Source organism: Brassica napus, chromosome C2 (genome assembly GCF_020379485.1).
Source record: "Brassica napus cultivar Da-Ae chromosome C2, Da-Ae, whole genome shotgun sequence".
Classification (NCBI taxonomy): Eukaryota; Viridiplantae; Streptophyta; class Magnoliopsida; order Brassicales; family Brassicaceae; genus Brassica; species Brassica napus.
The window spans coordinates 11,973,698-11,994,120 of NC_063445.1; the positions used below are offsets into that span (position 1 = coordinate 11,973,698).

The 20,423-nt window shown below is 38.0% G+C and overlaps 3 protein-coding genes across 6 annotated transcripts; 2 read left to right on the forward strand and 1 right to left on the reverse strand.

The window, feature by feature from the left end:
• The first annotated feature begins 11,595 nt into the window (after window positions 1-11,595).
• Window positions 11,596-14,338, forward strand: LOC106429867 (hydroxyproline O-galactosyltransferase HPGT1). 3 transcript variants are annotated; one of them, XM_048748530.1, is made up of 13 exons: window positions 11,596-11,824; window positions 11,855-12,033; window positions 12,114-12,177; window positions 12,266-12,315; window positions 12,392-12,576; window positions 12,701-12,764; window positions 12,839-12,911; window positions 13,011-13,134; window positions 13,374-13,461; window positions 13,544-13,594; window positions 13,681-13,752; window positions 13,865-13,977; window positions 14,065-14,338. In XM_048748530.1, exons 2-13 carry the CDS (start codon window positions 11,933-11,935, stop codon window positions 14,085-14,087), a joined length of 1,008 nt encoding a protein of 335 aa, XP_048604487.1. In that variant the 5' UTR covers window positions 11,596-11,824; window positions 11,855-11,932; the 3' UTR covers window positions 14,088-14,338. The 3 variants fall into 3 exon arrangements, with proteins under 3 accessions (XP_048604487.1, XP_013726088.1, XP_022551719.1); XM_013870634.3 differs by having other exon boundaries at window positions 11,634-12,033; XM_022695998.2 differs by having other exon boundaries at window positions 11,634-12,033; window positions 14,068-14,338.
• Window positions 14,339-14,919: 581 nt separating this feature from the next.
• Window positions 14,920-16,144, reverse strand: LOC106429869 (myosin IB heavy chain). The gene is made up of 4 exons (XM_013870636.3): window positions 15,874-16,144; window positions 15,479-15,797; window positions 15,285-15,343; window positions 14,920-15,184 (listed from the first exon to the last, which is right to left on the reverse strand). Exons 1-4 carry the CDS (start codon window positions 16,082-16,084, stop codon window positions 15,153-15,155), a joined length of 621 nt encoding a protein of 206 aa, XP_013726090.1. The 5' UTR covers window positions 16,085-16,144; the 3' UTR covers window positions 14,920-15,152.
• A 291-nt stretch (window positions 16,145-16,435) lies between these two features.
• On the forward strand, window positions 16,436-17,944 carry LOC106429870 (ubiquitin-conjugating enzyme E2 10). Of its 2 annotated transcripts, none has more exons than XM_048748532.1 (5): window positions 16,436-16,583; window positions 16,660-16,745; window positions 16,883-17,010; window positions 17,127-17,231; window positions 17,555-17,944. In XM_048748532.1, exons 2-5 carry the CDS (start codon window positions 16,676-16,678, stop codon window positions 17,696-17,698), a joined length of 447 nt encoding a protein of 148 aa, XP_048604489.1. In that variant the 5' UTR covers window positions 16,436-16,583; window positions 16,660-16,675; the 3' UTR covers window positions 17,699-17,944. The 2 variants fall into 2 exon arrangements, with proteins under 2 accessions (XP_048604489.1, XP_013726092.1); XM_013870638.3 differs by having other exon boundaries at window positions 16,458-16,583; window positions 16,667-16,745.
• The last annotated feature ends 2,479 nt before the right edge of the window (window positions 17,945-20,423 follow it).

Below are 20,423 nucleotides of genomic sequence, written 5' to 3' on the forward strand. Positions count from 1 at the left end.
TATGGACGAAGTGGTGATAGATAAAGAGCGTCTCATCGGAATTCCAGTTGAACTCTTGCTGGAAAAAAAACACAATTAGTAGAAAATTTATATTAAAGATTAAAAATATAAGTAAAAAATTAGAATACTTACCGCAAGCTGACGAAACCACAGAACCTGCTTGTCGGTAGGGAAGTGAGTGAAAGTCGGATGTCCACTGTCGAGGGCCGAGTACATCATACGGTTGATCCATGCGCTGATCCCGTTCCCGGATCGGTTGAACCTTATTAAAAGAACAAACGGTTAATAATGAATCCAAATTTAAAGAAAAAAAAATGTTTAATTACCATGTTTGACCCCGTCCATGTGGATACGGAGTGAGATACGGAAGATGGTCACGACCGGGCTGTTGAACCAACTCCGCAACACGCATCACTCCCGGAGGACCCGGAGGAACAGGAGCGGATGCAGCAGCGGGAGCGAGAGGAGCAGGAGCGGGTGCAGCAGAGGGAGATGTATGGTTGGAGCTGTGGGGCGAAGGGGAATCCTGAAAACGACTGGAATCCCGAGACTGGCTTCCCATACCACCACGACCACGACGCTGTCGAGGCCGGGTCTGATCATCATGAGACCTGTAAATTTAAAAAATATATTTAATAAATACAGAAATATATAAATTAATTTTTTTTAAAAAAAAATCCCAAATAATTTAATCACAAAAAAAGATTTATATATATTTAAAATTTTTAATAAATATATAAAAATAGTTCTAATAAACAAAAAATAGTTGTAATAAATAAAAATAGTTTAATAATTACAAAAAATAGTTTTAATAATATATATATGTTAAAAATATTTTTAAATCCCAAATAATAGTTTTTAATCACAAAAAAAGTTTTATAGATATTTAAAATGTTTTGTAAAATCCAAAAAATCGAATTTATATAGAAAATTTTTTTTTGTAAAGTCCAAAAAATCGAATTTATATAGAAAAATAGTTTTGTAAAATACAAAAATCGATTTTATATACAAAAATCGATTTTATAAATACAAAAAATAAAAAAATTATAAAAAAAATTCTAAATCAATTCAACAAAATAAATCATTCAACCAAATCACAATTCTAAACCTATTATACAACCAAATCACAATCCTAACCAATCACCCTAAAAAAAATCTATCAAAACCACACAAAAACCTAACAAATAGAACCTAAGAGAGTGGGATAGGGTCCTTACATGATTTGTGTAAGAGAAGAGGGAGATCGCCGGAGATATCGTCGGATTTCAGGGGGAAATCGCCGGAGAGAAGAGAGGATTTGCGCAGAGGAAGAAGAGAGAAATGGGGAAGAAGAACGGGCTTGTGGTTATAAAACCTAGGGTCCGACGGACATTATCCGTCGGAATTCTAATTTCAATTTTCGCGAAATATTTGCCCGGTAAAATGAAAATATTCCGAGGAAATACCGAGGAACTAGTGTTTGGGGTTTCAAAACATCAATTTTTTTTGCCGTATTTCATTTCTTATACAATTGTAATGCATACCATTGAGGATTCTTTGTATAGATGAGCATAAACCATGAAATAAAAAATTTCAAAACAAATTGAAAGTATTCCCTTTACCGTTCATTAAAAGGTATAAGTGTTTGTCTTATGTTGCGAGATTTCGTTCATACAATCGGAAAAGTGTTAATTATACGGTAAGGAACAAATTTTTGACTTCATAATGAACGTAAGACACTTAATAAGGGTTATATAGGTGTTATCCAAACGGCAAAACGTTGTTTTCGGTTTAAAAACCCTATTTCCTCGGAATTTCCTCGGTCTGACTTCTCTACTTTCAGAGGCTGCAGTTGAGTTCCTACCCCCTGCTACCGCACTAGTAGACAAGCCATCCTTCTTCACGCCAAAATATCAGACCAAAGGCAAGGGCGTGGTTGATGAAGAAGGAGAAGATGAGGCTGCACAAGCCATTCCAGATGATTCACAACCCCATCAGCTACTCCCATCAGACTCCAGCCAGTACAAGCTGCAAGAGCTTCCACCGAACGCCACTTCGCGCCAGCAACAACATTGGAGAGATCAGAGCATAAAGACAAACAACGACATGCTACACAAGATCTGGGCTGCCATTTCACGTATCAGGCCGTGTCGTTGCCAAAAGGATGATGTAGTTCATCGGGACAACTCTCCATCCAGCTCTGGTTCGGGTTCGAGTGGTATACACAGGGTAAGAAAGAGGTCCAAGAGACCAAACGATGCAGGAACATCTGGAGCAGGAGACGAGGAGTAGGAGCTATCACCGGCTATTTTATTTTCTTTTCTATTCTAACGTTTTATGGTCTTATTTTCTGTTAATTTTGAACTGAGTTTTTTTTTGGGTTTCTTGATTATAAGTTCGTATTTCTTTTACATGGTTTCTTCGTTTTATTTGGTTGTGTTCTGAGTAGTTTTTAATTCGTATTCAGCTTTGCCTTGCTAGATAAACCAAATAACTATTATCCGAGGAAAGAGGTTATATCAAGTGTTCCTCAGAATTTCCTCGGTATTTCTTAAAAAAAAAAATAATAAGTTCAATGGTAGTCTGTTTCCGAGTCATCATCACCAGATGAATCTGAATCTGGATCTTGGTGAAACTCTCCAATCACTGGTTCATCCTCTACGTGAACGACAGCTTCCTCTCCAAAGTCGGTTAAATCGACTACAAGGCCAACTCCAGCTAAATCTTCTGCTGCACTTAAGTTGCCGGATGTGCTTGGTTGTAGTGGGTCTTCCAGCTCAGAACTTCCCTGAACTCGGCCTCTCGGGTTGAGTCTTGTAACAGTAACCCATGGATCATCTCTGTTCCTTACCCGGGGGTACTTGATATAACAAACCTGTAACATTTAGAAAAATTATAAATTAATACACATGATGATGAATCATTCTGAATAATTAACATTTAATTACCTGATCGGCCTGAGAAGCAAGAATGAAAGGATCATAATATTGCAGCTTTCGCCTCGAATTTACTGATGTAACACCAAATGCATCTGTTCTCACACCTCGATCTGGGGTGTTGTCGTGCCAATCACAATAGAAAACAGTACAGCGCAATCCAACCATGCCCAAATACTTAATTTCCAAAATCTCATGTATGTGTCCGTAGTATACATCATCTCCTGATGCAGAACAAACGCCAGCATCATAAGTCGTACTCGAACGTCTCCTCTTCTGAGTTGTGAATGCATATCCTCGAGTACAAAATCTCGGATATGACTTCACAACAAAGTTTGGTCCAACGACCATCTCACGTATCCAATCGTCAAATGTTTCACCTCTGGCCAAACCAGCAGACACCTATTAATAGCACATATATATATATTATATCAATAAATGTGAATTAGTATAAATATGTGATAAAATATATTTTAATTTGTTTAAAGAACTCACATAAGTAAACATTCATCCACTAAATTCTCTCTGCTTCATTTCTTCTAGTTCGTCCTCTGTGGCGTATCTATACTCAAATCGCTTTTCTGCCATGAAAATCCTGTATATGATGACAATAATGTAATTAATTAAGATTTAAATTTCAACTTGTTAAAATAAAAATTTGTAAGCTCATTTATTTACCTCTCATATTGAAGAACGTCTTCGCAGTTGGTGAGCAAATATGTTTGCAAATGACTGCGCTCCTGCTCAGTAAGTCGACGGTCCTTTGGTTTTCCGCTAAGTCGTCCAACATCTGTGAAAATGTCTGGAACCGTAACATGATATGTTGCCCGTTCGCCTCTATCATCATGCCGAGCAGGTCTTCTGTTTTTGGTCTGAACTTCTGCTGGAAAGTAGTACTCGGCAAAGTTTGAAGTTTCTTCATTGATCATCTGTGCGACTATAGAACCTTCCACCCTACTTAAATTTTTCACCATCTTCTTCAAATGGAACATATACCGCTCATACAAATACATCCATCTATACTGCACAGGACCACCAAGTTCCAATTCTCTTGCCAGGTGAATAACAAGATGCTCCATAACATCAAAAAATGAGGGAGGAAATATCTTCTCAAGGTTGCACTGAATCACGGCTATGTTAGTCTTCAAATTTTCAATACCTTCAAGAGTCACTGATCTCGTGCATAAATCGCGGAAGAAACCACTTATCCCTGCAATTGCTTCATGAACATTCCGTGGTAATAGTTCCTTGAAGGCGAACGGAAGGAGGCGCTGCATCATTACATGGCAATCGTGGCTTTTCAAGCCAGTAAACTTTCCTTCCTTTCTGTCGATACAGTTACGCAAATTTGATGCGTAACCGTCTGGAAATTCCACATCGTTTGAAATCCAATCAAAGAACGCATCTTTTCCCGCTGCATCAAGTCGGTATATGGGAAAAGGAGCCCTACCATTCTCATCAACATGAAGTTCTGAACGAGCACATATATCGACTAAATCCAGTCTTGACTTCAAATTATCCTTTGTTTTACCTTGAACATTAAGGATCGTGTTCATGAGATTGTCAAAAAAGTTCTTCTCAATATGCATGACATCTAAATTATGCCTTAGCAGATGATCCTCCCAGTATGGCAGATCCCAGAAAATACTTTTTTTGTGCCAGTTATGTAGTTCTCCAACAGCATCTACTGGAAAACGCTCATGTCCACCGACTTCTGGCGTCCTTTCTGCACCAAAATCTCTTAGTTGTATCTTCAAATCTTTCCCACAAATTTCCGGAGGTGGACTGTCAAACACCCTCTTGTTCTTCGTAAACAAATTCCTACTCCTACGATATGGATGATCAGGTGGTAGGAATCTCCTGTGACAGTCAAACCAACACGTTTTCCTTCCGTGTTTTAGTTGGAAAGCATCAGTGTTATCTTGACAATATGGACATGATAGCCTTCCATGCGTTGTCCATCCAGACAACATACCATATGCTGGAAAATCACTTATTGTCCACATTAGTACTGCCCGCATTTGAAAGTTTTCTTTACACGAAACATCGTATGTTTCAGCACCTTGAGCCCATAGTTGTTGCAACTCATATATTAGTGGCTGAAGAAACACATCAAGTGATCTCTTAGGATGCTCTGGTCCGGGAACGAGAATCGAGAGAAACAAAAACTCTCGTCGCAAGCACAAGTTTAGGGGGAGGTTGTATGGTGTAAGAATGACGGGCCATAGAGAATACTGTCTTCCACTCTTGCCAAACGGACTGAAACCATCAGTACATAATCCAAGGTAGACATTTCTTCTCTGATACGCAAAGTCGGGATACTTTGATTGGAAATGCTTCCACGCTTTTGCATCTGAAGGATGTCTGATCTCACCATCTGTTGAGTGCTCCGCATGCCATCTCATTGGTTGCGCTGTGCGTTCAGACAGATACAACCTCTGCAACCTTTCCGTCAAAGGTAAATACCACATCCTTTTATATGGCACTGGAACTCTTCCACTCGTATCTTTATAACGAGGCTTTCCACAAAATTTGCATGTAACCCGCTGTTCATCCGCCCTCCAATAAATCATGCAGTTGTCGCTGCATACATCTATTACCTGATACGATAAACCAAGACCAGCTACGAGTTTCTGAACCTCGTAGTATGAACCAGGAGCTACATTATCCTCGGGTAGAATACCTTTTACAAAATCAGCAATCGCATCCACACAGTCTTCAGCCAAATTATAATCTGTTTTAATGCCCATCAATCTTGTAGCAGATGATAAAGCTGAATGACCATCTCTGCAACCTTCGTACAATGGTTGCTTTCCAGCATCCAACATATCATAAAATCTCCTAGCTTCTGCATTGGGTAAATCTTCCCCTCTAAAATGATCATTTACCATCTGCTCAGTACCTACACCATAATCTACATCCGTTCTAATTGGTTCTTCTAATCTAACCGCTGGCTGAGGTTCGCTAGTACTACCATGTTCATAATCAGTTTCCCCATGATGATACCAAATTTTGTAACTTCGTGTAAACCCACTCAAATATAGATGAGTCCAAACATCCCACTCTTTAATAATCTTTCTATTTTTACAATTAGAGCAAGGACATCTTAACATACCTGTTTTTTCTTCCGGTTCCGGTTGTCGGTGAACTAACCCCATGAATTCGGTTATACCTCGTTAGTATTCTTCCGTAAGCAATCTCGTGTTCGGATCCAAATGAGGTCAATCGATCCAAGAACGAAAATAATTTGAAGAAGACATATTTTTTATGAATCAAATTCGTGTGTAAATAGAGTAAGAGGGAGGATGAAGATATGGAGTGAAAGAAGAGGAAGAGGAGTGCTTGTATTTATAGTTTAAATCCTGCCGACATACCGAGGAAATTCCGACGGAATTCCGACGGAAAAGGCTAGTTCGTCGGAATTTCCTCGGAATTTTGTAAAATCCCCCAACGGCTCTCCAACGGCTATAATATTTCCTCGGAATTCATCGGTTTTTTCCGAGGAACACATTGTTCCTCGAAATTTCCTTGGAATATTCCGACGGACTGAGGTTTCCTCGGAATTCCGTCGGTATATTCCGAGGAAATTCCAAGGAATCCCAATTTTGTGTTTCCTCGGTATATTCCGAGGATTTAATTTTCCGTCGGAATGTCGGTCAGAATACCGCTGTTTTCTTGTAGTGGCCTGAGCATAAAATCCCAAACCCCGAACAAAACTCAAACCAAAAACCCGACCCATTATCTGATCCGAAATGTAAAAATACATGAATGGGTCTTATAGGTGGTACAAAAAATATTTGAACCCAAAACAAAAAACCCGACCCATTATCCGATCTGAAATGTAAAAATACATGAATGGGGTTTATAGGTGGTACAAAACATATCGAACCCGAACCCAAAAATTCGACCCATTATTCGATCCAAAATGTAAAAATACATGAATGGGTCTTATAGGTGGTACAAAACATATTCGAACCCGAATGGGTAACCCGAAAAATCCAAAATTAATACTGTATAAATATTTGAAATATATATAACTATTGCTCATGTCATTTCGCCATTTTAACCTGAGTTCAGCCCTCGGGAGATGCAAATATATGTTTTTAAGCATATAATTCAGTTAAAACGGGTACCCGATTGGTTCAAGGTAAATATCAAAATCGAGCAAATATCCATGGATAATCAACACTAATACCCATCGGATAAATTGACTAGGACCAAAATGAACCGAACCGGTCCATTTCGAATCAGATCATGTTTGGATATTTGGTTTTGGCTAAATGTCGCAGGCCTAGATATATGTTTTCACATAAATTAAGAATATATACTAAAAGTTGATTATAAATGCATTCATTTTTAGAATTAGCTATTTTCATAGTTTTCAACCAATAGTATCTCCAAAAGTAAAATTAATTTTTTTAAGTTTATAATTTATCATTATTAACTAATAGAGACAATTGGCTAGAAATACCAAATCGAGTGCAATATTAGGAAAATACCTTACGCGTTCAAAAACTCTAATACCAAGTACATTTTTGGTCCCCCTTGACGGTTTTGCTCATGCCCCAAACATTCATTATCTTTCTCTTTCTTTCCCGATTTTCTTTCTCTTTCTTTTCCAGGTTTCCATCTCTATCATAAATCTTTTTTTTATCTTTCTTCTCCAAAAATAGATCTCTTCTCCACCTTTATCGAAGTATAAAGCTTTTATTCAAACACACAATCAATTTTTCATCGAATCCTTTAACTATTGCTTACTTGGTTTCCAACTCAAATCCAACAACAATCTTTTCATTTTCAATTCTTGCTCGTCATCAACATCTAATCTCAGATACGCCAAAAACCTTTTTCCATAATTTATGAATTTTCCACCGATAAATTAAAGATTACGATTAGTTGTAGGAATCAATAGTCCACAAAGAGAAAAAACATAGTAGGAAACTCAAACATAGATTATTGTATGTTAACAGAAAATGTTTAATGTTAAGCTTTATCGTAAAATATTTAACGTTAAGATTTAATGTTAAGCTTTATCTTAAAATATTTAACGTTAATCTTTAACGTAAAATGTTAACATAAAAGATTAGATAAGTTAAACAGCTAATGATGCATTTGTCATGTAATGTTAACAATGAAATAACTCTAAAACGGTATTTATCCTATAACATATAATGTTAACATTTTACGTTAAGCTTTAAGGAAAATGTTAGCATTAAATAATATATGTTAGACAGATAATGATGTAGGTATCAAGTAATGTTAACAATGACATATATCTAATTTCTGGTTTCTATGAGTTGTTAGTGAATAAACTTGTTTATGAAAAAAATTATAACTAACAAGTAACAAAAGCAGTGACCTCACATAGATTCTACATCTTGGAACCAAGCCAATTTTGGAGCTGCTTTTTCGAGATAGAAGTACCTTTTTTTGGAACTGCCATTCAAAAATGATCATTGTGATATGTTATTTAACGTGTAAAACATAAATTTAGATGTAGTTTATTAATTTATATATGATACAAATGAGGTCACTGCTAACTTTTGTAGTAACAGCTAATATAAATACTAGCACCCAATAATGTCAATGTGAGGCATATAGTTAGCGTAAGATGAAAATATTTACATGCTAACGAGAAAGTAATGCGAGGCACATAGTTAGTGTCTATTATGAATGATAACAGCAGTTCCAGCTATGTTAAAATTAAAGTTAATCTATACTAGGAATGATACCGACCATTGAAACAATTTTTATTCAAGAACTAATTTTCTATAGATACAACCAATGATGCCATGAATAGCCATTTTGGGCAATGGTTAGCATGTAAGATGTAAAATACCAGCTATTAGATTATAAACCTTACACTTGTCGTTTATTTCTCTAATCGTGTGCAGGGAAGTTCTCACCGAAGTTCCATCAATCAAAAACTAGATCTCGTATTTTTTCTTCACTTTGAGCATCTGAATTATGACATATTGACCGAATCTTGAGGAGAATGATGGATTCTCTGATAAAGATATAACATTTCCAAACATTCAGTTCTGCAGAAATTCAATCTCCTCGGTTCGCGGCGAGAGATTTGATTCAATCAATTTTTGGTTGTGTTAGGAGTTAATCTTCTCTCCTACCTTGATGAGATAATTTTATTGGATCCACAACTGTGGAGATAGAAAAGAGAAAAAAATATTGTAAAAAAATAAGTGTGATAATGGATTAGGGAAGAAGAAAGAGAAAGAATATTATTATTTGGTAAAAAAATTTAGAGAGATACAAGAGGTAGAAGGAAGTAGTATGGACAGAAGCTGGCATGGCAGGGGCAGAGACAAGGGGTAGGACAAGGGCATGGACAATATTGGGGTTTAGAAATGTCAATAGTATTTAGGGTATTTACCTAATTGTATTTTTTCTAGGTATATGTGGCCTAATTTCTCTAACTAATAAAATTTTCATTAAAAACTTAAAACATAATAAAATCTTTTAAAAGTAAATGGGTATCTTTTTAGAAAACAACATGCAATTTTTAGAGAATAAACCATGTTAAATGATATTCGTCTGCCAAGATCATCATATATAATAAAAGTGTTCTGATTTTCAAATTTGTCTCTTGGGTTTCTAATGGGCTAGCAGATGTCCTTGCTAAGCCTTTAGAGATGTTGTACATATGGGATTAAGTTATTTTTTTCTTTTTTTGTAGAAACCAAGAGAGTAGGTTAAAAGCTCCTAGGGTTTTCGTCGTTAGCCGTCAACTTCGTTTGGCTTCGGCCGCCTCGTCCTCTCGCGGTGGTCGGAAACGTTCCCTCGCTTCTCCTTATCGTCTATGTTCTCTTTTTGGTTGTCCTACGTCAGATTTGTGAGATTTTTGGGTTAAATCTTGTGGTTTTTCTGTGGTTTGGCGGCGTGCAAAGACAGCGTCCTCCTTTTCTCAGGCACATGGCTCTGTTTCCGGATGCAGTGTTTTCGTTGGACTAAGACTAGGTGTTTGTCAGTGTGATGGTTTACTAGATTTGTTTTTCTGTTTCTTGGTTGCTTTGGTTTTTTCCGAGTGGTGTGGTGGTGCGTGGTGGATAGTGGTGGTCAGAGGTTTTTATTCATTATATTGTGTTCTATGGTAGGGACGTGTTGAGTGGCAGAGAGTAGTTGATACCACGTTTCAATAGTCTGTACGGACATATGTTTTAAACGTGGTGTTAATGGATGTGATCGACTATCTATATGGTTTGTACTTTGTGGTTCAAATTTGTTCAACGGTAGCTTAACTGAAGCTAACTCGAAACAAAATAGACAAGGGCAATTGAAGAAGAAGACTTATCTACACTATGAAAATTATGTTCTTGTTTTCGTTAAAGGTATTAGAAGTCCGTCTGCTACTGCTGGAACGGGAACACCTAATTTATCTTATTTCGAAACAAGATCAGTTTGTTATTGCTAATCTGACATCATTGATGTAGTCTTTGTTAGTTTTGGGTCTAAAAGACCATTAGTTTCTCATTATCAATAAACAAAGCGTTAAAAAAAAGTTTTTTTTTTGTAACACAAATTATGTTTTTCATTAACTTGAATATGAAGATACATAATCGTTATGAAGATCATGAGGAATCATCATTGGAACATAATAGTGAAACATGAAATTCTGATCATTTAGAATTGTTTGTTTTGCCAATTTTTCTGCAACTTTATTTCCTTTTCGATTAATCCACTGGAATCTCACTTCAAATTTTTCCTTCCATCTTGTGACCTCTCTTTTCCAGTTGTAAGTTTCGAAGTGAAGCATATGATTGTTGATGATGTCCATTGTCTTTTTACAATTACCTTCAGTTATTATCTTTCTATATTATTGACTCCATGTATGTTGCAATGCCATTATAGTAGTTTGAAACTCACTTTCAAAGTATTGTTAACTTGTTATATTGGAGAGAAGATCCCACATTGGAAATATGTAAGGGACTTGAGTAATATATAAAGGATTTGGGTCAATCCACTAATTACCAATTGGTTTTAAGTTGGAAGCCTATAATTAAACCCGAATCTATCATGGTATCAGAGCGGACCCAATACCCTGACCCATTAATTTGGCCCGGACAGTGGTCCGATCATCCCATTAACTGATGGCCCATAGAAGGCTCAGTTCTGCCGAGATCGCTAGAAAATAAAACATGGTCTCAGAGGGGGTATGATGGATTCTGCGAGATTAATGGTTATACGCACCATTATCTTGAGGGAGGGTATTGGAGAGAAAATCTCACATTGAAAATATGTAAGAAATTTGAGTAATATATAAAGGACTTGGATCAATCCACTAATTGTCAATTGGTTTTAAGTTAGAAGTTCAAGAAACTTATCCACCTCCTTGTGAAGCACCAGACCTTGATCATCTCTTAGAACCCAACCGGCTTTACTCGGCAGTTCAACATTCACAAATGAGCTATTCACATTACATATGGGCTATGAAAACACAGATAAAATGCAGATCTTTATGATGTATTCTTCTGAAGTTTTTTTTTTCTATTTTATGGGATAAAGTATCTCTAAATCATACTCCAAAACTGCCGCACTGCTTCGATACAATTAAAGTCCAGTCTATTCTCCAAGTCCGATTTAGTTTACAAAATTACTTTTTATTTTTGTCTACGAAATTAACTAATTTATTAATGGAAAAAGTAGCGTTAACAAGGAAAAGATAGGGAGTGGGTTTATTGGTTGAATATATAAAAATGCTGATTCATGCATATACAGGAAAATTAACTTGAAAGTATCCCCTCTAGGTAGATAGGTTTGGCGATTGAATTGAAGAACTAATTACGAGATCACTATTACCTCTCCGGGTTTCTTCAATTCATAGACGGCCGAGCTATTAACCTCGCCGAATCGTGTCACCCGAACAGCAGATCCAATCTCCATTTTCGATTCTCTGGAGATTTTGAAGAGTGAACTTCCGAAAAGAAGAAGAAAGAGGAACTTATATAAGCACCAAGGCATTCGCGATCTGACTTTTGGATCTGTTTCCCTCAGGGTTGAAAATGGCGAGGAAAGGGACGAGTATGAGATTAACGAGCTCCAGAATCTCTTCCCTTTTGCTCTCAATGTTCGCTACTTTCGCTTCCTTCTACGTCGCAGGCCGGTTCGTTTACTTCTTCATCTCCATTCCTCCCTATCCTATATTTTGTTAACTTTGCGATCTTGTCTCTGTGTTTGACATAGTCTATGGCAAGAATCGCAAACTAGGGTTCATCTTATAAGCGAGCTCCACAGAGTAACCGGACAGGTTTGTAGTTTCCGGTTGATTCTCACTCTCATGCTTTGGCAATGTGATTATTTCAGTTAGTGATTGAATGCTTATGGGGCGCTTTCAGGGAAAATCCGCCATCTCAGTGGATGATACTTTGAAGATCATAGCTTGCAGGTGCTTTTATACTATTTTTGATTTGTCTCCATGGACTGTTGTTGATAATAGACTCTTTTTCTTTCTTTCTTTCTAGGGAACAGAAGAAGACACTAGCAGCTCTTGAGATGGAGCTCAGTGCAGCTAGGCAACAAGGCTTTGTTCCCAAACATACTGATGGAGCCGAAACTAAGAAAAGACCATTGGTGGTAATTGGTATCATGACATCTTTGGGTAACAAAAAGAAAAGGGATGCAGTCCGGCAAGCATGGATGGGGACTGGTAAGCTTCCTCCTCCTTATTCCTTCTCACTGTCTCTTATTTCCACTATTAGATTATGTGCTTCAGTTTGTACTTTCTTCTTCTTTTTGAAGATGACACTCAGCTCATTTTTTACTTGCTGCAGGTGCATCATTAAAGAAAATTGAAACTGAAAAAGGTGTGATTGCACGGTTTGTTATTGGAAGAAGGTGTGGATTCGGTTATGATGATTGATTACCGTGCTGGAATCCTTTTTTAAGAACGTTGTTTTTGTGCTGTGTAGTGCAAACAAAGGGGACAGCATGGACAAGAGCATTGACGCTGAAAACAGTCAAACCGATGACTTCATTATTCTTGTATGTTAGCTCGGCCTCGTTCAAGATTGTTACATCGAGCATTCATTTGTTAGCTCGCATTTGTTATTCTGAGAAGCTTGCCCATTTAATGTTTTTCAGGACGATGTAGTTGAGGCACCCGAAGAAGCTTCTAAAAAGGTAAAACTGTTCTTTGCCTATGCTGCGGATAGGTGGGATGCACAGTTTTATGCAAAGGCCAATGATAATATCTACGTAAATATGGGTAAGTTACTAAGAGAAGGAGATTGTCTTACAGCTAAAACCTTTGGTTGGTTGTGTTTCTTGAGTTGATTGTAAATGTCATTCATCTTGGGTTTCCAACATCAGTTAGAATCATTTTTAGGCTGCGAAATACAGAGCTTAATGTTTTTGCTGCCACTTTAAGGTCTTTAATCCATCCTTTTGGGAAAGTTTTAAGGTCAAAGAGTTTCGATGTAATGAATGTAATTTGATCCGGTGCAGATGCACTCGGGAGTACACTTGCGGCACTTCAAGGGAAGCCGCGGGCTTACATCGGTTGCATGAAATCAGGCGAAGTTTTCTCAGAACCGTGAGTTTGAGCTTAAGATCCAAACACTACCAGAACCAATAGGATGTTTGGAACATTGTTAAAACTTGGCTTTTGCTGGCAGGAACCAAAAATGGTATGAACCAGAATGGTGGAAATTCGGCGACAAGAAAGCGTAAGTTAAACAATGCGAGATCACATGTGGTTAATTTTCTTCTATGTGGTTAAGAATGACATGTTCTTGTTTTATGCATCTCACAGATACTTCCGGCATGCTTACGGGGAGATGTACGTTATAACTAATGCATTGGCTAGATTTGTATCGATCAATAGGTCAGTTTCAACTCTCAACTACACGCATAATCTTTGAATATATTTCACAAACAGAGAAATAAAAACTGAAACGAGTTTGTTTTTGTATGATGATGATGGGATTTGGTGACAGAGACATACTTCATGCTTATGCTCATGATGACGTGAGCACGGGGTCATGGTTCGTGGGACTTGATGTGAAACATGTAGATGAAGGAAAGTTTTGCTGTTCTGCTTGGTCCTCAGGTATCCCGACATATCATCTTCCTCTACTGTAAATTTACATGTATACATATTGTTTGACATATATCTAATTTATTCCATACTTTTCAGAAGCTATATGTGCAGGAGTGTAGTAGGACCAAGTTTACAGAGAAAGAATTCAAGTGTGAGGCTTTGCTGCTTATAGAGAAGCTCACAACATATTTGTCTGATAAAAGGCTAATTACACCATTTAGTTCTTTTGTAACTTTAAACTTTACCATCTTATAACTACATCCTTGCCCTTTTGTGGGTTGTGGCATGAGTTATTGCATTATGCTATAAAATGTAGTAGGTTTTGGATGTGAGCAGTTTTTTATTATCAAAAGTTTGCTAGTTCTTTTCATATCAAATTTATAAAAATCTTTAAATACGATATTTTGATAAGAGGAGTATGTCTCACGACTCGGAATCTCTAGATTGAATATGGTGCAGCAAGAGGAGTAGCTCATATCCATTCACAAAGCCAAGGCAAACAAGTTCATGGGAACATAAAATCCTCAAATGTGTTCCTCAATGCGAAAGGATATGGCTGCATCTTTGGAGCAGGAATGGCCCACACTTATGCATTCCCTACCCCCGACATGCATTTGGCTTTCGTGCACCAGAGATAAGAGACACAAGCAAATCAATGGCAGGTACCCTGGTTAGGTTGGTGAACTCGGTGGGTGGAGAGGTGTTTGATGATTTGTATCATTTACTAAGGTAGAGATACTGCAGGTTGGTAAGGTTCGCACAGCCAGATTAGAATAGAGACTAAACATGATACAGGTAGTGAGAATGGTGGACGAGATAAGACGGGAGAAGCTAGCCAGCGGATATAAATCAGAGGTTTCCACAGTCCCAACTCCAATCGGGAGAGAGTATCAGGATCACTGTATATACTGTGAGAAAGATTATTCATCTTTCTTGTTATGCACTAGACCATTCAGAAAAAAGTTTTAATAATATTTCAGTTCAGTCTGATGTCAATGATCTGTCTCTTTCTAGCAAAGGAACTCAATTCATACATAAATTTTGTAGAAAATACACTTGTCAATATAAAAAAAGTTACACAATTCGTGTCTGAGGAAAAACAAGATGAAACAGAATATAATAAACAACATTACCGCCCTGACTTGAGCTTTTAGTAGCCAAAACGAAAGAAAGATGAGGTGCAGTCACTTCCACTTAAAACTGGTCTTGATACCCCCTGAAAAGCAACAGTAATGCTTGATGAGACAAGAGAAAACAAGCACAAGCTTAAGACAGATCCAAAATGTGTACGGTTTCAGAACTTTATTAATTCGAACCTTCAGCTTCCTCAAATGAAACTTCCTTCACTAATGAAGCAGAAGCATTGTACTCAAACCTGGAATGTACACAAGAGGAAACCATTACAACATGTCGACTATCACCATAATTGCCATTTCACAAAAGTTTCTATCAAAGCTAGAATCAGTCATCTAACAATATAAAACCCTTGTGTGTTTGTGTATTATGTTACCTGTTGGAGAGAAGGACTTCAAGCTCATAGTCAGAAGCACTCTTAGTCACATCAACCATGACCTGAACAAGCTCAGTCTTGCGAGTGCTGGCCATGAGCAGATCATACTCCGTGGGGATAATGACAGCGAAGAAGTTATCGCTCAACTTGCTCAAACACACCTTCTCCACCGCTGCCAAACCTATCCTCCGGGTCATAGCTTCACTCTCGGGATCAATCAGGTAGATTGCAAAGTCCGTCAGGATGAAGATTCGCCTCTTCATCTTCCCCGATCCTGTGAACTTCAACACCTTATCAGCGAATCGTATCGACGTGTCACCTACATTTTGCAATTGATCAATCATGAGAAAGATCCGATCAAACTAGTAACCTATGATGGAAAAAGAAAATCGAACCTTGTTTCTCGAGGATCTTCATCAACCCAGGACGAGAGGAGACGTGAAGGTAGTCGCCACGGTGCTCTCTGTAACGAGACGCTTTCCTCCTGATTTTACCTCCCGCGAAAGGCCCCGGTGTCCCTCCTTCTTCATCTCCGTCGTCAAATTCAGGTGGCGGAGACTCTTCGCCATCGTACCTCGGCCGCCTTTGATCCTTGAGCCGGTCCATTTCTCGATGACTCGGAACCGGTTTGATTTGATTTTCTCAGATTCGTCTAATAATCTCGCAAGTGGGAGAGATAGAGAGGGAGAAGACGTGGCTTCTAATGGTTCGTTAATCCCAAATATGAAGATCATAGCCGTTAGATTAAATGACTTTTTAATCGACGTCGTTTAAGCTCTAATGATTCGTCTAATCGAAAAATAAAATATCTCAGCCGTTAGTTTTCAAAAGACCGTCGGTTTACCTCTAATGATTCGTCCATCGTAGATTGACGTCGATTAACTTCTAATGATTCGAAAATAAAAGATCTCAGCCGTTAGATTAAATGACTTTTGCAAAACGACGCCGGTTAAGCGCCACTTGAATCGTGGACGCGACCACAGAGGATCATATACTTCTTCCTCTTTCGTCCACCACCCCTTTCTCTCTTCGTTCTTCTTCACCTAAAACTGCGAGAAGGAAAAAAGGCGAAAAGCTCGCCGATCGGGAGTCCGCGAAACCAAAGGTAATGTTCTTATCTTCTGAGTTAACCTTTGGATCTAGTTGTGTATAAAGGAATCTTTTGTTTGTCTGGTTTAGAGATCGTAGGTTTTGGATATGGCGTCGAAGCGGATCTTGAAGGAGCTGAAGGATCTGCAGAAGGATCCACCCACCTCATGTAGCGCAGGTGTTTATCTCTTTTATATTCGATCTGTAGCTGAGTACCTAGCTTATCTGTTTGAAAGATCTTGTTAGTTTCTCGGATCTGGTTGATTGATGCTTGTGCGAGAAAAGAAAGCTGACCTCTTTGGTGTTTTCTTACAGGACCTGTTGCTGAAGACATGTTTCATTGGCAGGCAACGATAATGGGTCCTACCGACAGTCCTTATGCTGGAGGTGTTTTCCTTGTTACCATTCACTTCCCTCCAGATTACCCTTTCAAGCCTCCTAAGGTGATTCCAATATCATTTTATGTTAATGTCTGTTTGGCTAAAGCTCGTGTGGTTCTTGTTCTGTGGTTGCTTAGTTATCTCATTGTTTCTTCACATGGTTGTGATGAAATCTCTAGGTTGCCTTTAGGACGAAGGTGTTCCATCCCAACATTAACAGCAACGGAAGCATTTGCCTCGACATCTTGAAGGAGCAATGGAGTCCTGCACTCACCATTTCCAAGGTTCGCTTCTTCTTCTTTTTACCTAAACCTTATAGAACCTACCGTATCAGACTGTCTGATTCCCATTTGAAGTATTAACACTGAGTGTCTTTTAAATCATTAAGCTTTGACTCTGTTTGGATAAAAAATGGGTCTATACAATTTATATTTGCTTGTCTTTTCTCATTAGAAGCGATATAGTTGAGCTTGTCTCTTTAAGTTATTAAGCGTTTTACTCTTCTATATGTTCCTCATAGCCGTCTCCTAACTCGTTAAGCTTTGGCCACACTGAGGATGAAATATGTGTTGTTTCAGCTTCTAATTTTAAACGTTGCAATGGACAGGTGCTGTTATCGATATGTTCTTTGTTAACCGATCCAAACCCAGATGATCCTTTGGTGCCTGAGATAGCTCATATGTACAAGACTGACAAGAACAAGTATGAGTCCACTGCACGGAGCTGGACTCAGAAGTATGCCATGGGCTGAAAGGAAGGATCCTAAACTATCTCTTTTTATGGAAAAAATCTGCCGTAATTTCTATGTATGATTCAGTAGACATCTGTTTCTGTCGTCCTTTTAAAATTTCTGAAGACAGGACCAAATGAAGTGGGTCTTGTTTGTTTGAAACAAAAAAAAAAACAAAACATCTTTGTGAAACTAGAAACTGGAAATCTTTCTGGTTTTGTTTGGTCTTGTCTTGCAATTATGATTTGGTGTTTTACTGTGTGATAACTGATAAGATGAGTCACCAATAGTTCTACTTATTATCTGACTAATACACTTCGATTTTGCACTGGGCACACAATAGTCATTTGAGGTATGGATGTAGTTGCCTTACGGTTTACTTTAAATTGCTTGTGAGTTAAACTTCGTCACTTTTGGCTCTCTGTTGAACCCCATTCTTCTCTTCTGTATAATTTGTTGGTTTAACTCAGTTTTACATTTAAGATGTGCTGCAGTTGCCTTATGGTTTAGTTTAAGTTGCTTGGGAGTTAAGTTTCTTCGCTTTTGGCTCTCTACTGAAACCACATTCTTCTATTATGTATAATTTGTTTGTTTAACACTTTAACTCAATTTGACATTTAAGGTATCTGCAGTTGCATAATGGTTTAGTTTAAGTTGCTTGGGAGTTGAGTTTCTTCACTGTTTGTTCTCTATTGATCCCAATTCTTCTCTTATGTATATTTTTTTGGTCAAACTTGATTTGATAAAAGGGGAGGGTTTTTGAAGGGATCCAACCCATTTTCCATCTAACGGACTTTCTTGCCAAGGCTAAGTGCCATATGACGATCCAGTCATGCCTTATCAGGTCGTAAGACTCTAAATGCATAGACTGATCCAGACGAATCAATGGAAAGTACCAATTATCTGATCCAAGTCAGCAGTGCAGATGATTTGAAGTAGATGAGAAAATAGTTCAAAACAAGGCAATCTCCTAGCATTCATACTATGATTTTATAATTAGACTACAGTCACACACTTACCTATGTCTTAGAGTCGGTTTGGTTTGGTTCAGTTTTTTTTGACATTTCTTGCGCATTTTTTCTCATATCACTTGAACGCTTCAACAGGCGAAATCACCCAACAGTTTTTAATTTTCTCTCTTTGATCAAATGGTTTATTTCTCTGAGTTTCTCTTTGGTTTTACTTAGAGTTTTCTGTGACTGAAATGAAGAAGTGAAGCAAGAAGATAGTTTAGTGAAACAATTGGGCAAGAAGATAGTTTAGTGAAACAATTGGGCGGTTAAGTCCGATAAACTGTCAATAAACTGTTTCGCGTTCATTTTCCTCTCAGCCAGAAAGTTTAAACCATCACCCACGCTCCAACGTCTTGCCAGCGTTTTTTTTTTGGATTGTAACTGTTCTCACCCATTTACTTAAGCAAAAGCTCAGTTCAAGCTGACTCTCCGAACGGTCTAGGAATGTCAAACAGGTTGATCCGTCTCATCTCGTCCCGTAACGCATCGGGCTCGTCTTCGAGCGGGTCAGGCCCGCGCTGGCTGCGGTCCTCAAAATGGTTGACCAAACCCGTACCGCAAAACATGTAGGCCTTTGCGGATCGGCCCGCGGGACATTGAATTACAAACGGACATATGGCTCCTGAACGCTTCAAGACATGATTCAGGACGCTTTATCAGTTTCATGACGCATCAGTAAGTGAGTTTAGTCGAGGATTGAACTGGATAAGGTAATACACTTGTTAGTTGAAGATTTTAGTTTCATCAAAACACTAGTTTATTTACTTTTGTTACTTCAAACATTTTAAAAATAAACAATACTTTAGTTGATTAATCCAAATATTATAACTCATAAGTTCATAGCAAATGCTTTAGTTTTCTGAATCTAAAATTAAATAAAACCAACATCAAATCAAAGATGTTAATCCCAAAAATAAATGAAAAGAAAACAACAATCACACTTCTTGTTCTTCATATTTATCACCAACAAGCGACAAAAAGATGGAGATTTCTCTTCTTCACCATCAACTTCATCTTCTGCAAATAAGAATAATAGAAATCAGTTAAAGATATATTGAAACCTAACACTCTAAAATGTATGATAATGTAAACAAATACATATAGGCAAAACTATGAAGAACCCATTGCGGGAAGTAGATCTTCTTCTTCGATGGAAAGTGAGTTTTCAAATTTCTTATGATGCCTCGAAGAAGCTCCACCTGTGCAGATCGAAGGCGCTTGGGAGACCGGAAGCATCATCGACCATGAAACCACTATCACCGGAGCTACATAACGTCGAATCGCCTTCTCTCTACATATATATATATGTTTTAGGTGAAAACATAAATGGAGACTTAGGGTTGCGGGTCTTCAAAATCCCGCAGGTTAACCTGTAGTCCATCCCGCTTTCGACCCGTCCCGCTTTGAACCCGTCCCGCGAGGCCCGCAATTTTGCGGGCTTACCAAATGGAGGCCCAATCCCGCCCCGCAGCAAGCTTTTACGGGCCAGCCCCGCGGTCCAGGTCCTTGATTGCCATCCTATCCGAACCTACAAATTTTAGGAGAAATATTTTTCCAAGATATAACTCTCTTGTATCTTCTTCAATTAGTATATAAAACATAAAGTTTGTGATTGGAAAAAATATTTTAAGAGCTAGTAAACTTTAGCAACCCTAATTGGGATTCTCAAACAATTTTTCTAAAGTATATATATGTTCAAAGTAATAGAGATTCAAAATCATGAAAAAACCTTC

Excerpts from the sequence above, each read along its gene's own strand:
- LOC106429867 (XM_048748530.1), top strand. The coding sequence starts at position 11,933 with ATGGCGAGGAAAGGGACGAGTATGAGATTAACGAGCTCCAGAATCTCT. Across the intron at positions 12,178-12,265 it reads TCCACAGAGTAACCGGACAG|GGAAAATCCGCCATCTCAGT; the intron begins GTTTGTAGTTTC and ends GGGCGCTTTCAG. Across the intron at positions 13,753-13,864 it reads AGATTTGTATCGATCAATAG|AGACATACTTCATGCTTATG; the intron begins GTCAGTTTCAAC and ends ATTTGGTGACAG.
- LOC106429869 (XM_013870636.3), bottom strand. The coding sequence starts at position 16,084 with ATGGACCGGCTCAAGGATCAAAGGCGGCCGAGGTACGATGGCGAAGAG. Across the intron at positions 15,798-15,873 it reads GAAGATCCTCGAGAAACAAG|GTGACACGTCGATACGATTC; the intron begins GTTCGATTTTCT and ends TGCAAAATGTAG. Across the intron at positions 15,344-15,478 it reads GAAGTCCTTCTCTCCAACAG|GTTTGAGTACAATGCTTCTG; the intron begins GTAACATAATAC and ends TGTACATTCCAG.
- LOC106429870 (XM_048748532.1), top strand. The coding sequence starts at position 16,676 with ATGGCGTCGAAGCGGATCTTGAAGGAGCTGAAGGATCTGCAGAAGGAT. Across the intron at positions 16,746-16,882 it reads ACCCACCTCATGTAGCGCAG|GACCTGTTGCTGAAGACATG; the intron begins GTGTTTATCTCT and ends GTTTTCTTACAG. Across the intron at positions 17,011-17,126 it reads ACCCTTTCAAGCCTCCTAAG|GTTGCCTTTAGGACGAAGGT; the intron begins GTGATTCCAATA and ends TGAAATCTCTAG.